At 42.9% G+C, this 18,151-nt stretch overlaps 1 protein-coding gene across 1 annotated transcript in view; it reads right to left on the bottom strand.

Moving 5' to 3' along the window:
* Window positions 1–12,746, bottom strand: part of EBF1 (EBF transcription factor 1) — a 266,754-nt gene extending 254,008 nt beyond the window's left edge. Inside the window, exons 1-4 of the mRNA XM_035890292.1 lie at window positions 12,353–12,746; window positions 11,306–11,382; window positions 10,669–10,742; window positions 3,503–3,571 (exon numbers count right to left, since the gene is read on the bottom strand). Coding sequence (XP_035746185.1) covers window positions 3,503–3,571; window positions 10,669–10,742; window positions 11,306–11,382; window positions 12,353–12,746 — 614 coding nt within the window. The remainder of the gene's footprint in view (window positions 1–3,502; window positions 3,572–10,668; window positions 10,743–11,305; window positions 11,383–12,352) is intronic.
* Between the last annotated feature and the right edge of the window lie 5,405 nt (window positions 12,747–18,151).

The following is an 18,151-nucleotide window of genomic DNA, read 5'->3' as shown; positions in this document are numbered from 1 at the left end:
CAGAACCAAGGAATAACAGAAAGCCCCACTTTCTCTCCTATGTGACTTTTGTCATTATCATCTTTTCTGATTCTTACAAAGCAAACCTAATTAGGAAGCTCTCTCATTAGTCTTCCAGAAAAATTAGCACAGCTTATGCTAATTACTCCTGTAAAATTTAATAAACTCGTTGAAATGGGAATAGTCTAATGAGGTTTTATTTATTGAACTAAGATAACTGTAAGGAAAAAGGTTAGGACACCAGGATATCCAGAGTGGTAATAAAACTACAATTTATTCAATTTCTTCACAGGAATTTTATTGCAAACCTTTTAAATTCAAATATGAGTTACAATTTGAAAGTTAAATCAATCTAGAATTTAATTTAATAACAGGAAGTGCTCTGTGTTTTCTTTAAGTGTGATTACAATGCAGCCCTGCCGCTGCGCTTGGAGGAGGAACCGTGCGTTCGTATCGTGACAATAATACCCCCTTTAAAATGAGCTCCTGTTCATCAGAGCTTCATCTCAACACGTGTAACTGGATTAGCGAGAAAATATACAGGCTACGCTAAGAAGATGATTCAGACACACACAGGTTTCCAAGAAACTTCCTTGGAACAACTGCTCTGTATGCAAAATAGATTTATTTTGTTCTCCAGAGAAAATTTAGATCGCTATAGGAGTATGGAATTCTTTAGGTCCCGTTCACTGCTATATCTGCTGATACTATAATAGAGGAAAGTAGAAAGCAATTTTATAAAGGATAAAGTCGTATCCTGTTTTGAACGCAACTACAGACTTTTTTAAAATCCCACATTTTGATTAAATAAAAAGATACAATTTACTTCTCATATATATCTAGGGTTTGAAAAAGAACACAACACATGCAACTTTGAAGTTGCCAAACAGCCTCTTCGCCAAGTTCACTAAACCACCACAAAGGCAGAGCTCGCTCTATCCCAAGTTTCTCTAGCCTCATCAAAGAGAATTAATCAATCCAAAATAGTGTTCCAGCATGTAGGAAGAGGATAGCATTTCCATGTAAGTACATATGTCAAAAATCCCATGGATAGATTCTACGTTAAATTCTATGTTAGGTCAGAGGCTGTGGATTCACAGGATTTGATGCAAGAGTTAGATTAAATCCACAGGCAAGACTTTATCAGAGCGTAAGGCATGTGGGAGTGCTTTAGCCCAAATGGTAAATGAATTCTGTAAGCTCACATGCAAATAAAAATAGCTAAATATGGTTTTGCATATCAATTGACATAATAGTTAAAAATTGTGTGCATGGAGAAGTGACAATAGAGTACCACTAAACACATGTTCTGACTGGTGCAGGCATTTTAGCGTCAGGACAATTTTAAAAGACTCGTTCTAAGGTAAAAAGGCTCCATATAGACCACTTCATCCTTTCCAAACCAAAAGGGAAAAAAAAAAAAAAAAAAAAGGAGTAGGATAAATGTCACAAGAAACATCACTGAAGGCACTAACTGTATAAAGCACATACTTATTTGGCCTAAATTGTTTGAACTAGCCCCAGCCAAGAAAAGGTTTTAAGTACCCTACTGGGACAGATGCGAAGCGGCAACAATAGAAGCCACACTAATGCAATCCAGGTAACACAATCCTGTTTCAAAAACACGGGGAGGGCTAATTACAGTACTGCTGAGTCAAATTTCTTATACCATTGCAACCCACAGGAACAGGTCAAAATCAAATGTTATTCAAACCGCAGTCATATCAACCTTCTGTATCAAAGTCACAATTTAAAATGAAGTGAAGAACTTAAAAGCTTAACCCATTCACAAGCCAAGCGTGATTCAGCACGGGTGGTGAGGTAGGGTTTGTATTATCATCTTCAAATTATGTTTAGCTTGCTTTTTAAAAATAATCTTCAAAATTGGTACCTTTTGCATCAATTTACGTAAAGACTGATAAATTGATCACTGCTAAGGAGATAAATCTGGGGTTTTTTTCATGTAACTGTTTTCCTCATTTTGCAGGAGCATGTCACAGACAGCATCTCTGGCTTTCATAATTTAAAATGATTTGCAACTAGCAGTTTTGCATACTAGATAGTTAAACAAAATATTTCTGTAAACCTGCCATTAGCATCTTAACATCTCACTTTCCAGTACAATGAAAAATTCATGTGAATTTTGTAGCTTTCATGTTGCTCAAAATGCCACTCTAACACCATGTTTATAGTGTTCAACTCTGCAGCATGCTTATAAAACACATCTCTATTCTTAAAACTTTCCTGTTGGGTTTTCCCCCCCCCCCCCCCCCCATTTTCCCTGGTACTACCTAATGCTCACAGAAGATGAAAATACGCCTAGTTAAAATAGATAGATACACCTCTGAGATTTAAACATTCTCAGGATTACTTATTATAGCTAATCAAAACATCTGCTATAAGCTTCCAATATATGCACTTTCTTACCAAATTCAAACAAGAACTGTAAATCTGGGAGTCTGGATGAGCACGATGCCAGGCAAGGCTCTGCCGTACCCCTGGAGCGCTCTCTGCCCAGCGCATCAAACCCTCTTCACACATTAACCCAGGCAATAATGCGAGGAGAAGCACACCGGCCTCTGCCCTCACCCCTATACCTATCGGTAATTTCCCTTCAGGGTCCCTCTGTTCACAGATTAGTGGAAGGGTATTGCTTTCCCCAGCTGCTGGCAGACACTTTCAGTACTTCATGGCCATTTAACTCTTCTGGAGTAATGCTGCATAATAACCTGGTTATCACACGTGGCTTTGTACACTGAGTTTGGACAATTAAAATGTAAAAATGACTATTTGGCTACCATTCTGCATCATTTTGCAAGCACGGAAACTACGCGTGGCTTGGAAAAACTAAAATAGATGTATTGTATGATGGTGATTTACTGGGTGATGTCAGATTAGCAATATGGGTCTGTTTAAAAACACAATAATTAAGACAGGCAAAAATGAATTAATCAACTGACAATACAGTCAAAATAGTATTCCAACCAAAGAAAATAACAGGAGGAAAAAACCTTACTTCACAGATCTTTTTTTCGTAACTGTTTTTATGCATAAATAAAAACCTTAAAATGTAGATGGATTGCATCCCACAGAACTACTGTAGCTAAAAGTGATAATGATTCAGACATTTTTCAAATAAAAGTTAAATATTTATAAGCACCCAACCACATTTCATAAATCACAAACTATTATTATTTTATTCCTGAAGCTTCCCTGGCACAGCATGTGAATTGAGCCGCAGAAAGTCAGAAAGAAAAATCTCCTCTTTATGCACATGAATCAGTTACAAGAAGCGGAGCCCTCCAAAGGAGCAGGTCACTCCGGTATCCTCCATATGGCCCTTCCATGGCAATCACAAAGCACAACTAATTCGGCATCAAAAACAAAATTTCATCCGTATATACTCCTAATTCTTCCCCATTAGCAACACAGGGCAGGTGTTTCATTATAATGAGGAGGGGGAGAAAAAAAAAATATGGAAGGAAACAATAGCAGTCCTTACCTGTCAATTATCACTGGATCTGATGGAGTCTCATTTCTGTTGCCACAGCTTTTCTTGTCACAACAGCGGCTACGGAGCAAAAGTGAAAGGATTTAGTGCGACCATTACACTGTAAAATCATCATTACGAACATGGTAGGTTCAAATTGCCGGCTAGAGTTACCGCTCCATCCCTGCCTGGAAATCAGTCAAATGTAGTGGGTCACATATGGGTTAATTACTATGTTTAACTTCTTGCACAGCTGGTTAGCAACGGAAAATATAAAAAGAGAGGGGTTTTGCCCCTTTCATAAATAATAATTCAAGGATCGCCCAAAACAGGGAGACCTGCCTATTTGTAGCCTCTTTTCCATAGGGTTTAACAGTTGTCCCGCATATACTCGCACACAAAATAAGGCAGCTTTTTCCCTGCTGAGCCTGGTTTTTACATTTGCTTAACGCTTATGTTACACATCCACAAGCTATTCCTGCTTCTGCACAGAGCCAAATTCTCAGCTACCGGGAAACCTCCCTCCAAAATCCGAAAGCGCAATTATTCTCCCTCTAAGAAACACTGTTGTTAATAGGGGAGCCAAAATACAAGCACCAGCGGCAGTGGCTTTTTTATGCTCGAGCGTGCCTGTTTCCCCAAGTTTTCTGAGCATGTTAATGATCGCTAATGCCATGGAGAGCACAGCTCCAGCGGCTGGTGCCCTGCGTCAGGTCAGATACAAAGCAGGCATGTGAAATATAAGCTCCGTCTCCCAAAGCACTGCTCCATCGCTGACCTCGAGGCTGGGATTCTTTTGAACTGAGATGGCTCATTGTTTCCTAAGAGAAGTTAAATTGTTGTTTGTGATGATTCCTTGTCAGGGGTTATTGTCCATTAGGAGCCACAAATATATTGCAGGTAAGCTCACAGGCAATGTACACGTTTCTGCTTGGGGTGGGAATCCCTCCTGGCGCATCCAGAGACGTGAGGGCTGCCGGCAGGAGCCCTGCTCTCCCCAGCAGCCTGCCTAAACCCACAAGACCGAGTCACATCTACGTAGGCGAGCAAAGCCGTAGGCTTTCACCCACCCGCTCGCCCCAGGGAGGAAACACCCATCTAAGTAAGGAAAGCTCCTATTTGGTGACATCCCTTAACAGAAAATTCCCCACTGGATTCAAGGCTCCAAGCAATTAAAAAAAAAAAAAAAAATATCAAGAAGCTCCTGGTCTTCCCAAGCTCTCCTTGAACCTCAGGGAGCTGCTGGACAAAGCCTGGGCAGCTCCTGTGGGGTGAGGGCTGCAAAGACCCCATCCACGGTGGCACCAAGTCACAGGCAGTGGGGACCACCGTGTTTGCTCTCCCTGGCCAAACCTGAGTGCATCTCTCCATTCAATAAACTTTCTGGTAAACCTCAACCACACGCAACCCAATCTTTGGAAACCACCAAGCTTGTTCCAAACAGCATCCCAGGGACCTGCTGCCGCCTTTATTTCAGCAGCCGGCTTTGGGCAGCTGGCAAGAATGACCACTGCTCGCGCTCCCACTCAGATGAACTATTTTCTTTTCCCCAGAAGGTGGAAGAACATCAGGGCAGGAAGAAGCCCTCAGAAGTGCCACACTATATAAATAGCCCTGTTGGGAGTATGACAAAGGTTCTCTTGTGTTGCTGAACAATAGAGTGAATAATATACAGTTACCCACCAAGATTAGCAATAAAGCAACTAACCACACTAAAGATAACAGAAAAAAAAGGGGGCCTTTTACAAAAACAGCCTGTTTAAACATGGTTTCAAAAAAAAAAAAAAAATTTTTGTTTTCAAAGAGAGGAAAATACATAATTCTTTTCACCGCAAAAAGCTTCAAGGCAACTATTCAGGGCTGAAACTTTTCACAGTTAACACATGTGCGGTATCTTCATTTCGGTGGAAGTTACATTGTTTGGGATTGCCAAAAAAAACTGCTTAATTTTACAGCACAATACCACAATTGATCCACCAAAAAATGCAAGAGCCTTGGCACCCAGAAAGTATTAAAATTTAGGAAGGAATAAAATATGCTGTAGGTAAGTAGTCATGTGGATGTTCAGGGGGCTTTTTTGCCTATAAAAGGACTTGTCATTGGAGTGCAGCTAGAATGTGTGGGGTGAGAAAATTTACCCACAAACAAGGCAATAAAAACTGCTAATCATTTTTAAATGATTAAAATGTAATTAGAAACAGAGTTGGCACAAGTTAAGACAATGCAGTTCTTGTGACTGAAGCAAATCAGGGCTAGTCCTGACATTCTCACAGCAGACTGGAGGGACAGAAATTGCCACACTTACTCAGGCGAGCAAAGGTTCCCAGGCTCCCAGCCCAAGATGGGCAGATACCACCATCCACGCACCACCAGGCTCGGAGGGCGGCACCTTCCTGGGGCATTAACCCAGCGGGAGAGGCGGCCGCAGGGGCCCGGAGATGGGGACGCCTCAGTCTCGCCTCCTGCCGCAAGTGGGATGGAGTCAGGCGCTGGCCAACAGGGACAACCCATCTTCGAGAGTGGAGGAGACACCACGTTGCTCGCCAGGTGGCCCCCTCGTTTGGATAGGGCTTGCCAAGAGGGCACCCCAATAATCCCAAGTAACAGTAGGAGACCTCACTCCTTGCACCGCAATTTGAGGGTGGTGTGGAAGAGCTTCATGGCTGGCACGTCCCGCTGTCTGGTGGCTCTGTGGCATGAAAGGAGGCCCCAAATGTTCTTTCATGTTCTAGATAATTATTTTTTAAGCCTTAGCTTGCCTTTTGCATTTTTTCCCCCCAACAGCAGAATCCAAGGCTTTGTCCACCCTAGTTTTGCTATGCAGAGAATTAAAACATCAGGCAAACCCTGAGTTTGAGACCTGGTTGCGTGGCATGAGAAGTGCTTTTAATTCAGCTTGCCTCGAAAGCTTTGGCTTTTAGTGCCTACTTAACACTTGGAAAAAAGTTCCTAAACATTTAGAGCCCTTTCTCCTTTCCCTGAAGGAATCTAAAAATTCGCAGGAGCTTCTCCAAGTCACCCAGAAACCTTCCAGCTCCCAGCGAGGCTCTGTGAAAGCGCAGGGAAAGGCGCCGAGTGACGGCTCCTTGCAGCCAGGAGGGCGAGGACTTGTCCTCGCTTCCCTCCGTGACGGCCGTTCCCAAGTGGGGCAAGGAGCCACAGCTCAGGCACAACATCATGCTGGCCCACAGAAAAAACCTGAAAAATATCGCTTCATTTGGGGAGTTGTTTGTTTTTAAAAGAAGTAGTCCTCGACAGTAATGAAGTCTCTTGCCATTACAACCCCCTCCCTGCTCCTACACCCCATCTCTGCCTACCCCAGGTTTCCCCACCTCCTATTGCCATCTTCCCCATCCCCAGGGATCATGCCCAAGCCTCGCACCATCCCCATCCTGCCCCTTTGCAGGCCTCCCCGTCCGCTGGCCACCACCACTCCCAGCTTTTGTTGCTGCCTTTGTCCTCACCCCAACCCTCTGGGGACTTGCTGCCCTCCTGCCATCTTGCTCCATATCTTCCTCCTCCCTTCCCTGTGCTGGAGCATCTCTATCCCGTGCTGCCCAGCCCCACCACGGGTGCACAGGAGATGGCCTCCTCACCCCGATGTCTGGCACCCCCAAATCCTCCCGTCCCCGCCCCGGCGTGGGGGCCAGGAGCATCGTTCACAAGAGGAGCCCTGCTTTGTGTATCTGCGCGCTCGGGCTTTCTGCGGGGACAATGAACAATGAGAAATTACGGGGCGATGGCACGTGGCCAGCGCAAATGCGACTTTCCGATCATTCAGCTGCCAGGCTCTAACAAGTCGTTAGCGAGTCCATGTGGGAGATTTTGCAGAAGCTCCCAGCGAGGTGGGTTTCATCCCGCAGACGATGCGGCCGGGACAACCCCTGCCCCAAACAGGCTCCTCACCCCGAAGCGTGGAGGTACGGGAGCTTCTCACCAAAACAGCTGTAAGATTTTTATTTTACACAGACAAAAACCATATTTTACTCCAACCTCATTCTCAGAAATCACTGAACCATTTTAGCTGAAACTTTCCAAAGAAAGTCAGCCTGAGGCTGACACCCTGCAAAGGACGTTTCAGCCAGAACAGTTTAAGTTTGGCAAAGCTGTAAGCCACTAAAGGTTTCATAATGGAAATTGTTGAGGCAATATTAACTATAGATGTCCCTCCCCATGCTGCCTACAATACTAATAAATTCCACTGAGGCTGTGAATTCTCCCCAGCTATTAACATTTTCGCCAACAGCATAGATTTTTATATTTGACAAAACACAATGAAATCCTTTGAAATAAACAGCCACCTGAAGCAAACCTCAGCCCCACTTTCCTACCACAACCAGGACTCTCCTGTGCATTTGAATTCTTTGTCTTATCCATGCCATAGTTGTAGGATACTATAAATACGCAGCTTTGTCACATAAATGCAAAGTTTTATTGTGCAGTTAGCCTTGATAGAAAGCACTGCTGAAAGTTGTTTAGAAATTAAATATCTAAACCAAGCTATTTTAAAATACAGAGCCCTCACTATTTCATGTCTGAAATGAAGAAATTTCATCTTAGGGAGAGCAAGCTGTCTTTCACACCATATGGCTAATGGTAGTGCATAGCAATTAGCTGGGCTGATTAATGGGGAACAGACTCTAATTTTATGCTTATAATTGAGGCTGCATTTGCACCCCTGGTGCAAATTCAGCACATCCCAACTTCCACTTACAACAGGCAAGAAATCAAGAGAAACAGAATGGTGTGGAGAGATATTTTTTTTCCTCTTCTAGACCCCTAAAGAGCATCAGATTTGCAATTTAAAAGAGTGTTAGCAGCACAATAGATGACAGATTTGTGCAATAGGGTCAAGCGGCCTGGTAAACAAACAGCACCTTCTTACACATGTATAGGCAGAAAAGGAAATGGGTAATATCTAATATGAGCTGTAAGAAATTTGAATATGTCTCCCCCACCCCGTCAGGCACACAACATTTGCCTGCTATGGTCAGATATTATTTTTTTTGCTACCCCTCCACCTTATGGTTATGAAACATAAAGCAAGAACTAGCAGTAAACGAACAGGAGGAGAAGAATAAAGCTCCTGAGCCAGTGAGTTTTAAGCACAAAGAAAGTGTAAAGTGCTTTAATAAAGGGAAAGACTGCACATCTTCCCACATCCCCAGAACGGAAATAATTTTGTCTCAGCCGAAGTATATTGAACGGCCATAAATCTTTTGGTCTTCTGGTTAAAACTCAGCCCTCTGTATAAAGTTTAAACTCTTTATGTTTCTAAAGCACTTGTAAGAAAATTAATGCATTAAAGTAGGTGATTCTCACTCTTGCACGGCCGGCTCAGTGAGTGGCAGGCTGGTGTAATTCCCACCACAAAACCTTTCCATTTCGGAGTCAGGAGGGCACAACTCCCAGGACTAACAGCAGATTTGGACCCTGACGCTGCAGGCACTTGAGCATGTGCTTAATTTTACTCGCGTGAACAGTCCCACTGTTCTACTGGTCTATTACAGGAGAAAAGCAAGGCACGCACTTCAGCCTTATCAGGTCAGGGGCCTCCTTTAATATTTCCATGAATTGTTCCTAGCTAGGTATCTAGTGTGAAAGTGGTGCTTAATTGGGCCAATGAATTTTAGGGCAATTACGAGTTGTCAGCACTGGGTTTCCATTCGGAAAGGGAGAACTGGCCGGGAGTCCTCCTCAAAGCAATGCTGCAGCTCCCAACAGCAGCAGAAGCTCAGGCACCTCTTGGAGATACCCGTCTGCTCTGATCGTCCTCGGGCTGTGATGGGTTATCTTTGGTTTCCTGGAAGAAGCCAAACCTAATGAACAAAGCAGCCTAGAAAAACATGACATGAAAACTAAAATCCCCCAAATCCTGCGAGGAAGAATGTGGGGGGCTGTGCAGGGTTTCGGCCAGGCTGGCAAAGCAAGGAGAGCAGCTCCTTCTCTGCCGGCATCGCAGGGCACTGCCCTCCAGCAGAGTTTTATCAGGGAGGAGCTGCCATGGAGGACAAAACATGCAGATCACCAAGAATGAAAAAAAAAAAAAAGAATTAAGAAAAAAAATTTAAAAAAAAAATCAACCAACAGAGAAGTTTCCATCTGAATATTTTGTCCAAGACTCTCCCCCACCAGGAAACCCTCATCCAAATCTATTCTCTTAGAAGTGGGTACTAGCTTTTACCCTCAAGTTACTCCTTTTTAGTAAATGTGTTTTGTAAAAGTTACAACGCATGCAATGGCATTTTTACAGTCTTAAAACAACTGATTGTAACAATGAGCTTATGCAAGAACGCCTCGTCTTCCACCAGGGAATTATTTTCTGCCATCAAATAACATGTAACAAATGATTTTTTTAGGGCATGCAAAAAACACCCACTAACTTCAGTGAGGCTGCAAGGTCAGGCTCTCCTAGGTGTCGGAGGGGTCTGTGGGAAGATGCTGCCTACTCTGTGGTAAAAAGGAAGTAGAAGAGGCTTCACCTATTTCAGTCAGCCAGAAAAGAGAAGGAAGCAGCTGCCCGTTGCAGAAGTACCGCGGTTCAGGAGACAAGATTATTTGACTGTCCCGAATTTAAGAGACCAACCCCAGGCAGGCATGTTCAGGGGAAGAGAGCACAGGGCAGAGCCAAATCTGCATGGGCAAGTTTAAAGAAAATCAACAAGACAACGTCTTCTGCGTGGAGGTGTGTCGCCTGCTCCGCTCCAGCCGAGCGGGGACCTTGCATGAGCAGCAACCAGGACAAAAAAGGCCTCCTGACTTCAAGCCTTAGTGCACATCCAGGGGAAAAAAAAAAAAACAAACCAACACACACCCAACGAAAATTACTATTTTGTCATCTTACTGAGGAATTTTTGTTGGGAATTGGGGACAGAGACGTTTATTGCTAGAAGCCTATAATTGACTGTTAATTTTGGTGAGGAGACCTTTTGCGGGCTACGGTGTCTAAATGAAAACCCGTAGCATTCTGTTAAGAATAACTCTTTATAAATAATTGAAAACTAGTGTGACGACTGAGACCTTGCTGCTAATTACACACACCGAACTGTGTTATTTTGGGATTGTTTAATGCAAGAAAGATAAATTTAAGTCCGAAAATAGCTGCAGGTTCAACCTAGATTTTGAGAGACAGATTCATCTTCTCATCACTAATTAACTGGAAGCAGGGTATTTCTTACCTGCACATTATTTCATGGGTGAGCAGAACTCGGCACATTTCTGGGTTCTTGTCTTGGCCTTCATATACTATCGCCTAGAAACAAAACACATTTTTAGCTGTGCATGGAGTTGAGTTTGGAGAAAATAAAAACGTTATCGCGGTAACCAAAGGTGCAGCCAGCGTTGCAAGGCAAGTCTCAGGCTAAAGAGACCACGTCTCCACCGAACCTGCTCCAAGACTTGCAGTTGGAAAACAACACAAGCCGAGTACAGCTAAATTCCCTCCTCTCCATCGCACATCTCTCAAGCAGTGTGTAGGATGGGTTTTTTTAGTAGTCAAGACAACCACAATTTTCTTTTCAATCCAGAATAAAATATAAACCTAATAGCATTAAAAGAAAAAAAAAAAAAAAGAAAAAAATCAGCAAGGCTTGGCATACTTTGGGTCCTATTCATTAAAAAAAAAAAAAAAAAAAGGACAGAAAAGAGAGAGCTCATGTATTTTTAATTAGAAAAGCTGCGCAGCCCAGGCATTTTCCTGGTAGCTCCTGAGAAAACGCTTGGGTCTGATTCTCCCCTTGAACCTCGTGATCCACCGCTTTCCGAAGAGCAACTCCGGAGTTACAGGGATATAAATAAGTGAGAGGCAGGCCCTACCAGAACAGAGGATACCAAAACAAACAGAGGATCAACCAGCTTGAGAAATTTGACTCTGAGATAGCACGGGGCAAATCCTTTAAGTTAAAACTGTGGAAAAACAGTGTATTCGCATTTCAAGAAGAGTCTATGTTTGCAATCCTCCCACCCGCAGAACCAGCGGCGACGGCAAGGGATCGGCATTACACGCAAACTAGGTTAGTTTGCCCAGTACAGGGTTTCCATCTGATCAGGACAGAGTTATGCTTTCTGTCCACCCCTGGCCCCAGGCACCAGCCCTCAGCAGCAAAACAAGAGTGAAAAGGAGTCGCCTTTGCAACAGCATCTTCTGATAGCACCGAGGTTCCTAAACCTTCTAGGGTGCCCCTCCGGAGCTAGGATCAATGGTTAGAGCCCCAGCCTCAGTGAGATGACCGCTCCGGCTCCTGAGCATCGGCTCTGCCCTTGACCTGTGCCGTGGCCTTTGCAGCCTCTAATGTACAGACTTAAAAAGAAGAAATTGGGGAACAAACTCTGCAGATAAAATGACATCTGGTATGGGTATCCCTAAAGCTAACGATGAAACAGATATTGAAAATAAAAACCAAAAGTATGCTATATGGATGAAATACGTTTCATGTAATGAGACCAGTTTGAAATGAGAGCATGGAAAACACTGAGAAAAATTAAGTTATCTTAATATACGATGAAGTAAGATCACATGAACTGCTTTCCCAGCCCTTACAAATATGACCCACCAAGGGTAAGAGGTGTTGTACCTGCAAAGGGGGCACAGATCTCAGGACACACAAATCTGAAGAAGCCTGACCTGATTTTTAACACCATTTTAATAGTAATATGCAATATTAATATTACATGTTATAAAATGATTTAATGATTCCATAAATAATATCCAAAATGGGGCTGTGTTATCTTTTCTGGCTTTAATTTTTTCATTTCAGTTTTGCTGTGTGCATTCCCCTAAAACCTGAGAGCCGGTGGGGTTTTTTCTGCTGGTAAGATAAAAGAGAGGCTGCCAGTGCCATTGCATCGGGCGCAGAGTTTCACCTGACTTCCGCCCCCTCATTCCCACCAGCGAGGCACAAAACCTGCAAACCCAGCGCTCATATAAAGGGGACACAAAGGCGGTCGCGGGACGCACACAAAGTCCATGCAGCACAGACACCAGCAAACCCCCCGGCCCCAGCTGGGACCCCACGTCCCTGCTTGGTTGCTGGCCCACACCTCGAGGTACTTCCACTTCAGTGCCCAAGAGAGCTCCAGGTGGTTTGTAAGAGGCCTTGGAAGATGGCAGCACGTGGTACATCAGGAACTGGGACAAATTCAGAAGATCCTTATTTCCATGCATGAAGGGGGGAACATGGGGAGAAGCTTCTTCCAGCCAAAACCAGGGAATCAAAGTATCCGGCTGATGACTGATGGGGTTGGGCAGCAGGGACATGGCAAGGACTCCAGAAAACCCCAGATCAGGTTCCACCGGGCAGTGGGACAGGCTGGGCAACAGGACAGCTCGCAGCACTTTTTGGACTTAATCAACACAGAACCAAAGAACAATCTGCCTCTGAGAGTGCTGAGCACAGGGGGTAAAGAGCAGATCGACTCCTGAGGCCTTCAGTGGAGACGATCGCCTCCAGTCCCCAGTCACCACTGTACATCACAGCATGACACGGGGGGAATAGTGCCTGAGGGAGCGCTGCTGGACGCGGCTCATTCTTCTGGGACTTTCAAATCTTAAAATAAATTTACCCAGTACAGGTTATCTTGCTGCCAGTGAAGTCGAGGAAGCGCTGGAAATGACAAACCAGAACACAAAATTTACTTTCTTTTTTTCCCCCTCCCCTCTCTCTTCCTGCTGCTATGCTTACTTAACCTCCAGGTACCCGCTTAAATAACTCAACTAAATAGCAATAATGAACGGGCAGAGTCAACACTGCGGTACATAATCACCTTGTCTGTTGTGCTTAGCGTCAGTGATCCCTTCGCGTGCATGACATTCTTCTGCCTTCCTCTACATTAAGGATTTTCTTTTCACTTTATTTCCATTTAATTACCAATGTTGTACCCATGCACGTTTTGTTTTCTCCCCATTAAGCGCGGCTACTCCCCGCATACCGCCGGAGGAATCGCTGAGTTCATTTCTGAGCAACTCATCCCATCCCCAGCTCCCATTCCTGCGTCCCAATTTACTTGTGCGAACGGGTGTGTAACGCGCCAACTGTTTACTTCCATGAATGGCTGCCCGAGAGCATTACGGATATTCTGCCCTCTCGCAAACTGCGCTGCTCTAAAGCATTAATTCTACAACTGGTTTCAAAAAGGAAACAGGAACTGCTAAAGTTTCACATCGTTATAGCTGCCAGAAGTATTTTTACAGGAAGGGTCTACAATGTTACTGTTGTGAAAATTTTTAACTTTTAAGATTTGAAAAGCTACTCTTCTTAACAAAATTATCTTATTTTTTTTAATTATTATTATTTTTTAAAGTTCAGGCTTTAAAACAGGGTGATTGCGGCCGGATTCCTTGCTGCACTAACATGGTCGTGATTTTGTCAAATAGGGATCACGTTAATAAGCGATAAAGTGAAAGTTACAGTGTATAAACTTAGACCACACCAGAGCTAAAAATAAGCCTGCAAATACACATCAGAGTTGCACAACAAAACACCAGCAAGGAAATGCAAAATTATAGACTTTGGGTTTTTTTTCTTTTTGTTTACTTCATGTAGTTTTAGCTCGGTGTTATTTCATAAGTGTTTCAAAATAGTTTTTCTTCTCCTGAACAACTTAAATATTTCCCCACAAAATTCATCTTCTATTTTGTAAGCCATTACTCACCCAAGTAACCTTTCTACAAGAAGTCCCAATGAGTAACGATCACTCATGCACAAACGGACCCGAAAAATTAGTGACAAAATATAAGACTTCCTCACTCCCATTTAAATAAAGCTGCATGAAAAGTTAAATCAAATGCAATTCACTGCTTGCCAGCAAATAAAAATTACTAAATTGAGCACATCGCAGTCATTTCTAGACGACAAATGCGTCCAACAATTTGCCTAAACTTTTCAGTGACAGAAATCATAAAATAAAATCAAATAAAATAAAGTAAAAGGGAGGGGGGGGTAATATAAAAGCCAAGACTACAGTTGCCATTTAATCCACTTTTTCCCCCAATAAAGATGGCAGGATAAAGCAGTAAAATAGTTGACGAATAAGTTGGAAAAAAATACGTGCCAGATTTTGTCCTTAGCTATTCCTGAATAAATCCAGATTTATTCTGGTACAACTGAGGGCAGAATCGTCTGATGGTGTCAGTTTGCCCGTCAAGTGATCCTGCTTTCTGAACTGGATGAGAAACAATCTTGAAGGAATGAGATCATAGTCATCATATTATTCAGTTATATCATGGCCTTGATTTTAAAAGAGTAAAGAGGAGAGAAATCGCCAGCGTGCATCTAAATCCACTCGCTTTCAAATCCCTCATCTGTTCCACAAAACAAACTATCTCCTTTATTTCAATAAAGGAGAAAGAAAAACTCATTAAAATGAGGGTCTTTTCAAAAACAGAACTAAAATGATTTGTAGTGACGTATACAGCCATACACACAGAGAGAAAATAAAACCCTGGCCCCACCGAATTCAATAGGAGCTGTGCAATTGACTTCAGATGGGCCAGAATTTCACCCAGAGAGGATTAGGCTTGTATCCACTATATATCTACACAGAAAACACTGTGAATTACATTTATTTGGCTCCGGCTGCTTAACCCTTAGTTACCCGACTTTTTACCCCTTCCCCAAGCAAATTTTCGACTCATCCCAGCGAGGTTTATCCCGGACAAGCAGCACAGCGCTGGGTCCCGGGGCGAGGACGGTCAGTTCTTGCTGCCTCTCGCAATGCACCGTTCAGTAGCATCTAATTATTTTATCCAGTCTCCCTCTGCCTTTGATACGCAGCCTGCTTATCGACGTATTCACACAAATTAAATAAATTTATCTCTCCTAATATGTTCATTTTTAATGGTTTTCAAACATTCACATGGAAACAGCTCTAGCGTAAATATCCCAGAACAAATGGCTGTATATTATACAGGAGGGAGCAGTTGGGCTGCCAGACTGGGAATGCACCAGGCCATCTGGCTCAGGCAGTCTCTCCAAAATCCTCAGCTTTGTTTTCACCCTCAGACTCCAAACAACACATTTTCCACTGTGATGAGTTTACATTTTCCCAAACACAGGTCCTGATCATGCATGCAAATTCCAAACTTCTCCATTCCTCTCTGTACAAGAAAATTAAAATCACCTGCGCTTCTGACATCTCACCAAAGGCACAAGAAAGCTGCTAAAATCTGGCGCAATGTAAACTTTCCCCGTCACAGGGGTTAGGTTTTGTTTTATGTTTGTGTGAAATTTCTCCGAGTCTGCTGAGGCTCCTCTGAACTTATTGATAACATTTTTTTTTCCCATGCGTGTAAGCTGCCAGAGAAGGGCCATGCTACGCACAGAATAGAGAGCTGATCAAATATCTGCAGACATCAGAGAATGATAGAGAAGCCAACAGAAAAACCATTTGCATCCAGAGTTAAAGCGCTGAAAAAAAAGCAAAATATAAACAGAGTCTTAAGTCAGAAGGAAGGATTTTTGACTCATGAGGACTCTCAGCAACAGACAATAACTATCGTGCAAAACTTATGATTTTTAAGATGCCTGGGCCGTATTAGCATCCATTATATCTTATGGATGAGAACGGCTGAAGGAAAAATGGGTGGGGAACAAGTATTTCAGATTTATTTCCTCCATCTTTCCTAATAGTGAAATATCTCAACTTTATGAAAATACAGCTGAAGAAATAGAAGGCATCTCTTCTCCGTAAATATATTAAAATCCTTAGACTTGCCTAAAAACTCGGTTTTATTGGAGCAGACATATTTCACATCTTGCAGGCGATTTCAAAATGCATCATTGTTAGAGCCAGACCTACTGCGGTAGGAGCTGCTGCTTTACGGAAAGCAACAGCTATAAAGTTTGGGATCCTACAGGGTTTTGAACGCATTAGGAATGTGATCCCGACATAAAATGAGGTGCCAAGATAACATAAAAGAAAATTTAATTAAGGCAGTATTGACACTGAATGTTGTTACCCTAACTGAAAAGAACTTCCCCGCAACATTAACGATTTGTGCGTAGCATTTACAATTTTTAAAGGATGGGGGCACATTTGGGAAATGTAGTGAGACCCCTCAGAAGCATCTAATCCCATCTTACCTAACGCTTCTTTGGGGCCACCACCAAAGGCCAAGCACATTATCCTGAGTGTAACTCGAAAGGCTGCACGTTGAGACCGATCCTGCCTGGGTTTCCCACCCAGCAGCCCCACAGCCCAGACCACCAAGGAGCGTGCATGCGACGCAAGCTCGTGGTTTGGGGCAGCACATGCATAGCTCATACCTACACCCCAGCCCTGCCCCGGGATGTAGCCAGCGACAAAATTCTCGGCTCCTTCAGTAATGCCGCTCTCCAGTCCTGCTTCCCACATTGTATCACAGCCGACAGCGAATGTACACGCATGCACCAGGACATGTAAATCCCCATATTCCACCTACAACAGGACTCCTGCATAGCCACACAAACAAATCCCTGACTTACTCCGATCAAGAACTCCACAGGAGCGGGAATATCGACTATTCATTGCATATACAGCACCCAGCATAGCGCAGCCCTGCCTGTCTACCCGCTGATACAATGCATGCTGCTAATGGGACATTTCACATTAAATCTATGAGTAGCAACCCTATATACAGAAATCTAGGTCTGATTTGCAGAACGGATTTTATTTTACCTATCTTAATAATCTGCAGCCGTACAAAACCTTGCAATTTATAACTGTGAGACAAAGAGAATACATTTAAATCTGATTTGTCCATATTTAAAAAAAATTAAAAATAATATTTAATGTAAGGAAAGAGCCACAGATACTTCCCTGTATGATCTGGGGAACCTAACTCATTCAAGCTTTGCTTCTGTGGGATTTTTAATTTGCCACCAGAAACCTCAGAGTAGCTGTAATTTCAGTCTGGGAATTCACAATTCTTGAGTGTGTGAATGTGCGTGTGTGAGTATTGAGAAGATCCTTGCCAGCTGAAACATGTATGCTTCTGCAACAGTTTCATTTAAAAGTAATCATTTCATTATCCAATTTGTTCTGAGCGCCATGCATTAAAATACTACACCTTCAAGTAGACTGACAATATATATTTAACTTCCATTAAAAATTAAAGAATTTTCAGACAGTCTTTGCAATATTTAATTACAGTTTGATGATTTGAAAGTTACTTGAGAATCTCCTATATAATTCACTGTCGTAAAATATAAATGATATATTCAACATTTGGGTGAGCTTCTGTCATGGGTTGTACTTTCCTTCCTAATAAGCATTCAGTAACCAAAGCGATCACAACTCTGAAATAATTTCACCCTAAAAAAGGAAGAATTAAAAAAGAAGAAGAGGGAGAATTTAGCCCCTGGCCCCCGAAAAAAAATCAGAGCGGCACATGCCACAGATTTGACATGACAATGCCCTATTTTTCATAAGCAATTACAGTCATGCCTAAAGAAATTATATTCATGAAATTAATACGTAAGCAAACATGTTTGCGTCTAAAATAGCCTTTCACTCCCCGTTTTCTAATCTAAGCTCAGAGAGCTTTTGTCCTAAATCCTCGCTTCTCAGCTCCATTGCACTTTCCCCAAAAATCTGTAATTTGCCCTAACTTTGTTTTTGTAAGACTTCCTGAAATCAGACAGATTTCTTCCTTCCCCCCCCCCCCCCCCCCTTTCTTTTTCTTTC

This window comes from Egretta garzetta, unplaced genomic scaffold (genome assembly GCF_000687185.1).
Source record: "Egretta garzetta isolate BGI_Z169 unplaced genomic scaffold, ASM68718v1 scaffold612, whole genome shotgun sequence".
In the NCBI taxonomy this organism is placed as follows: domain Eukaryota; kingdom Metazoa; phylum Chordata; class Aves; order Pelecaniformes; family Ardeidae; genus Egretta; species Egretta garzetta.
This window is presented reverse-complemented; position numbering and strand designations above follow the sequence as displayed.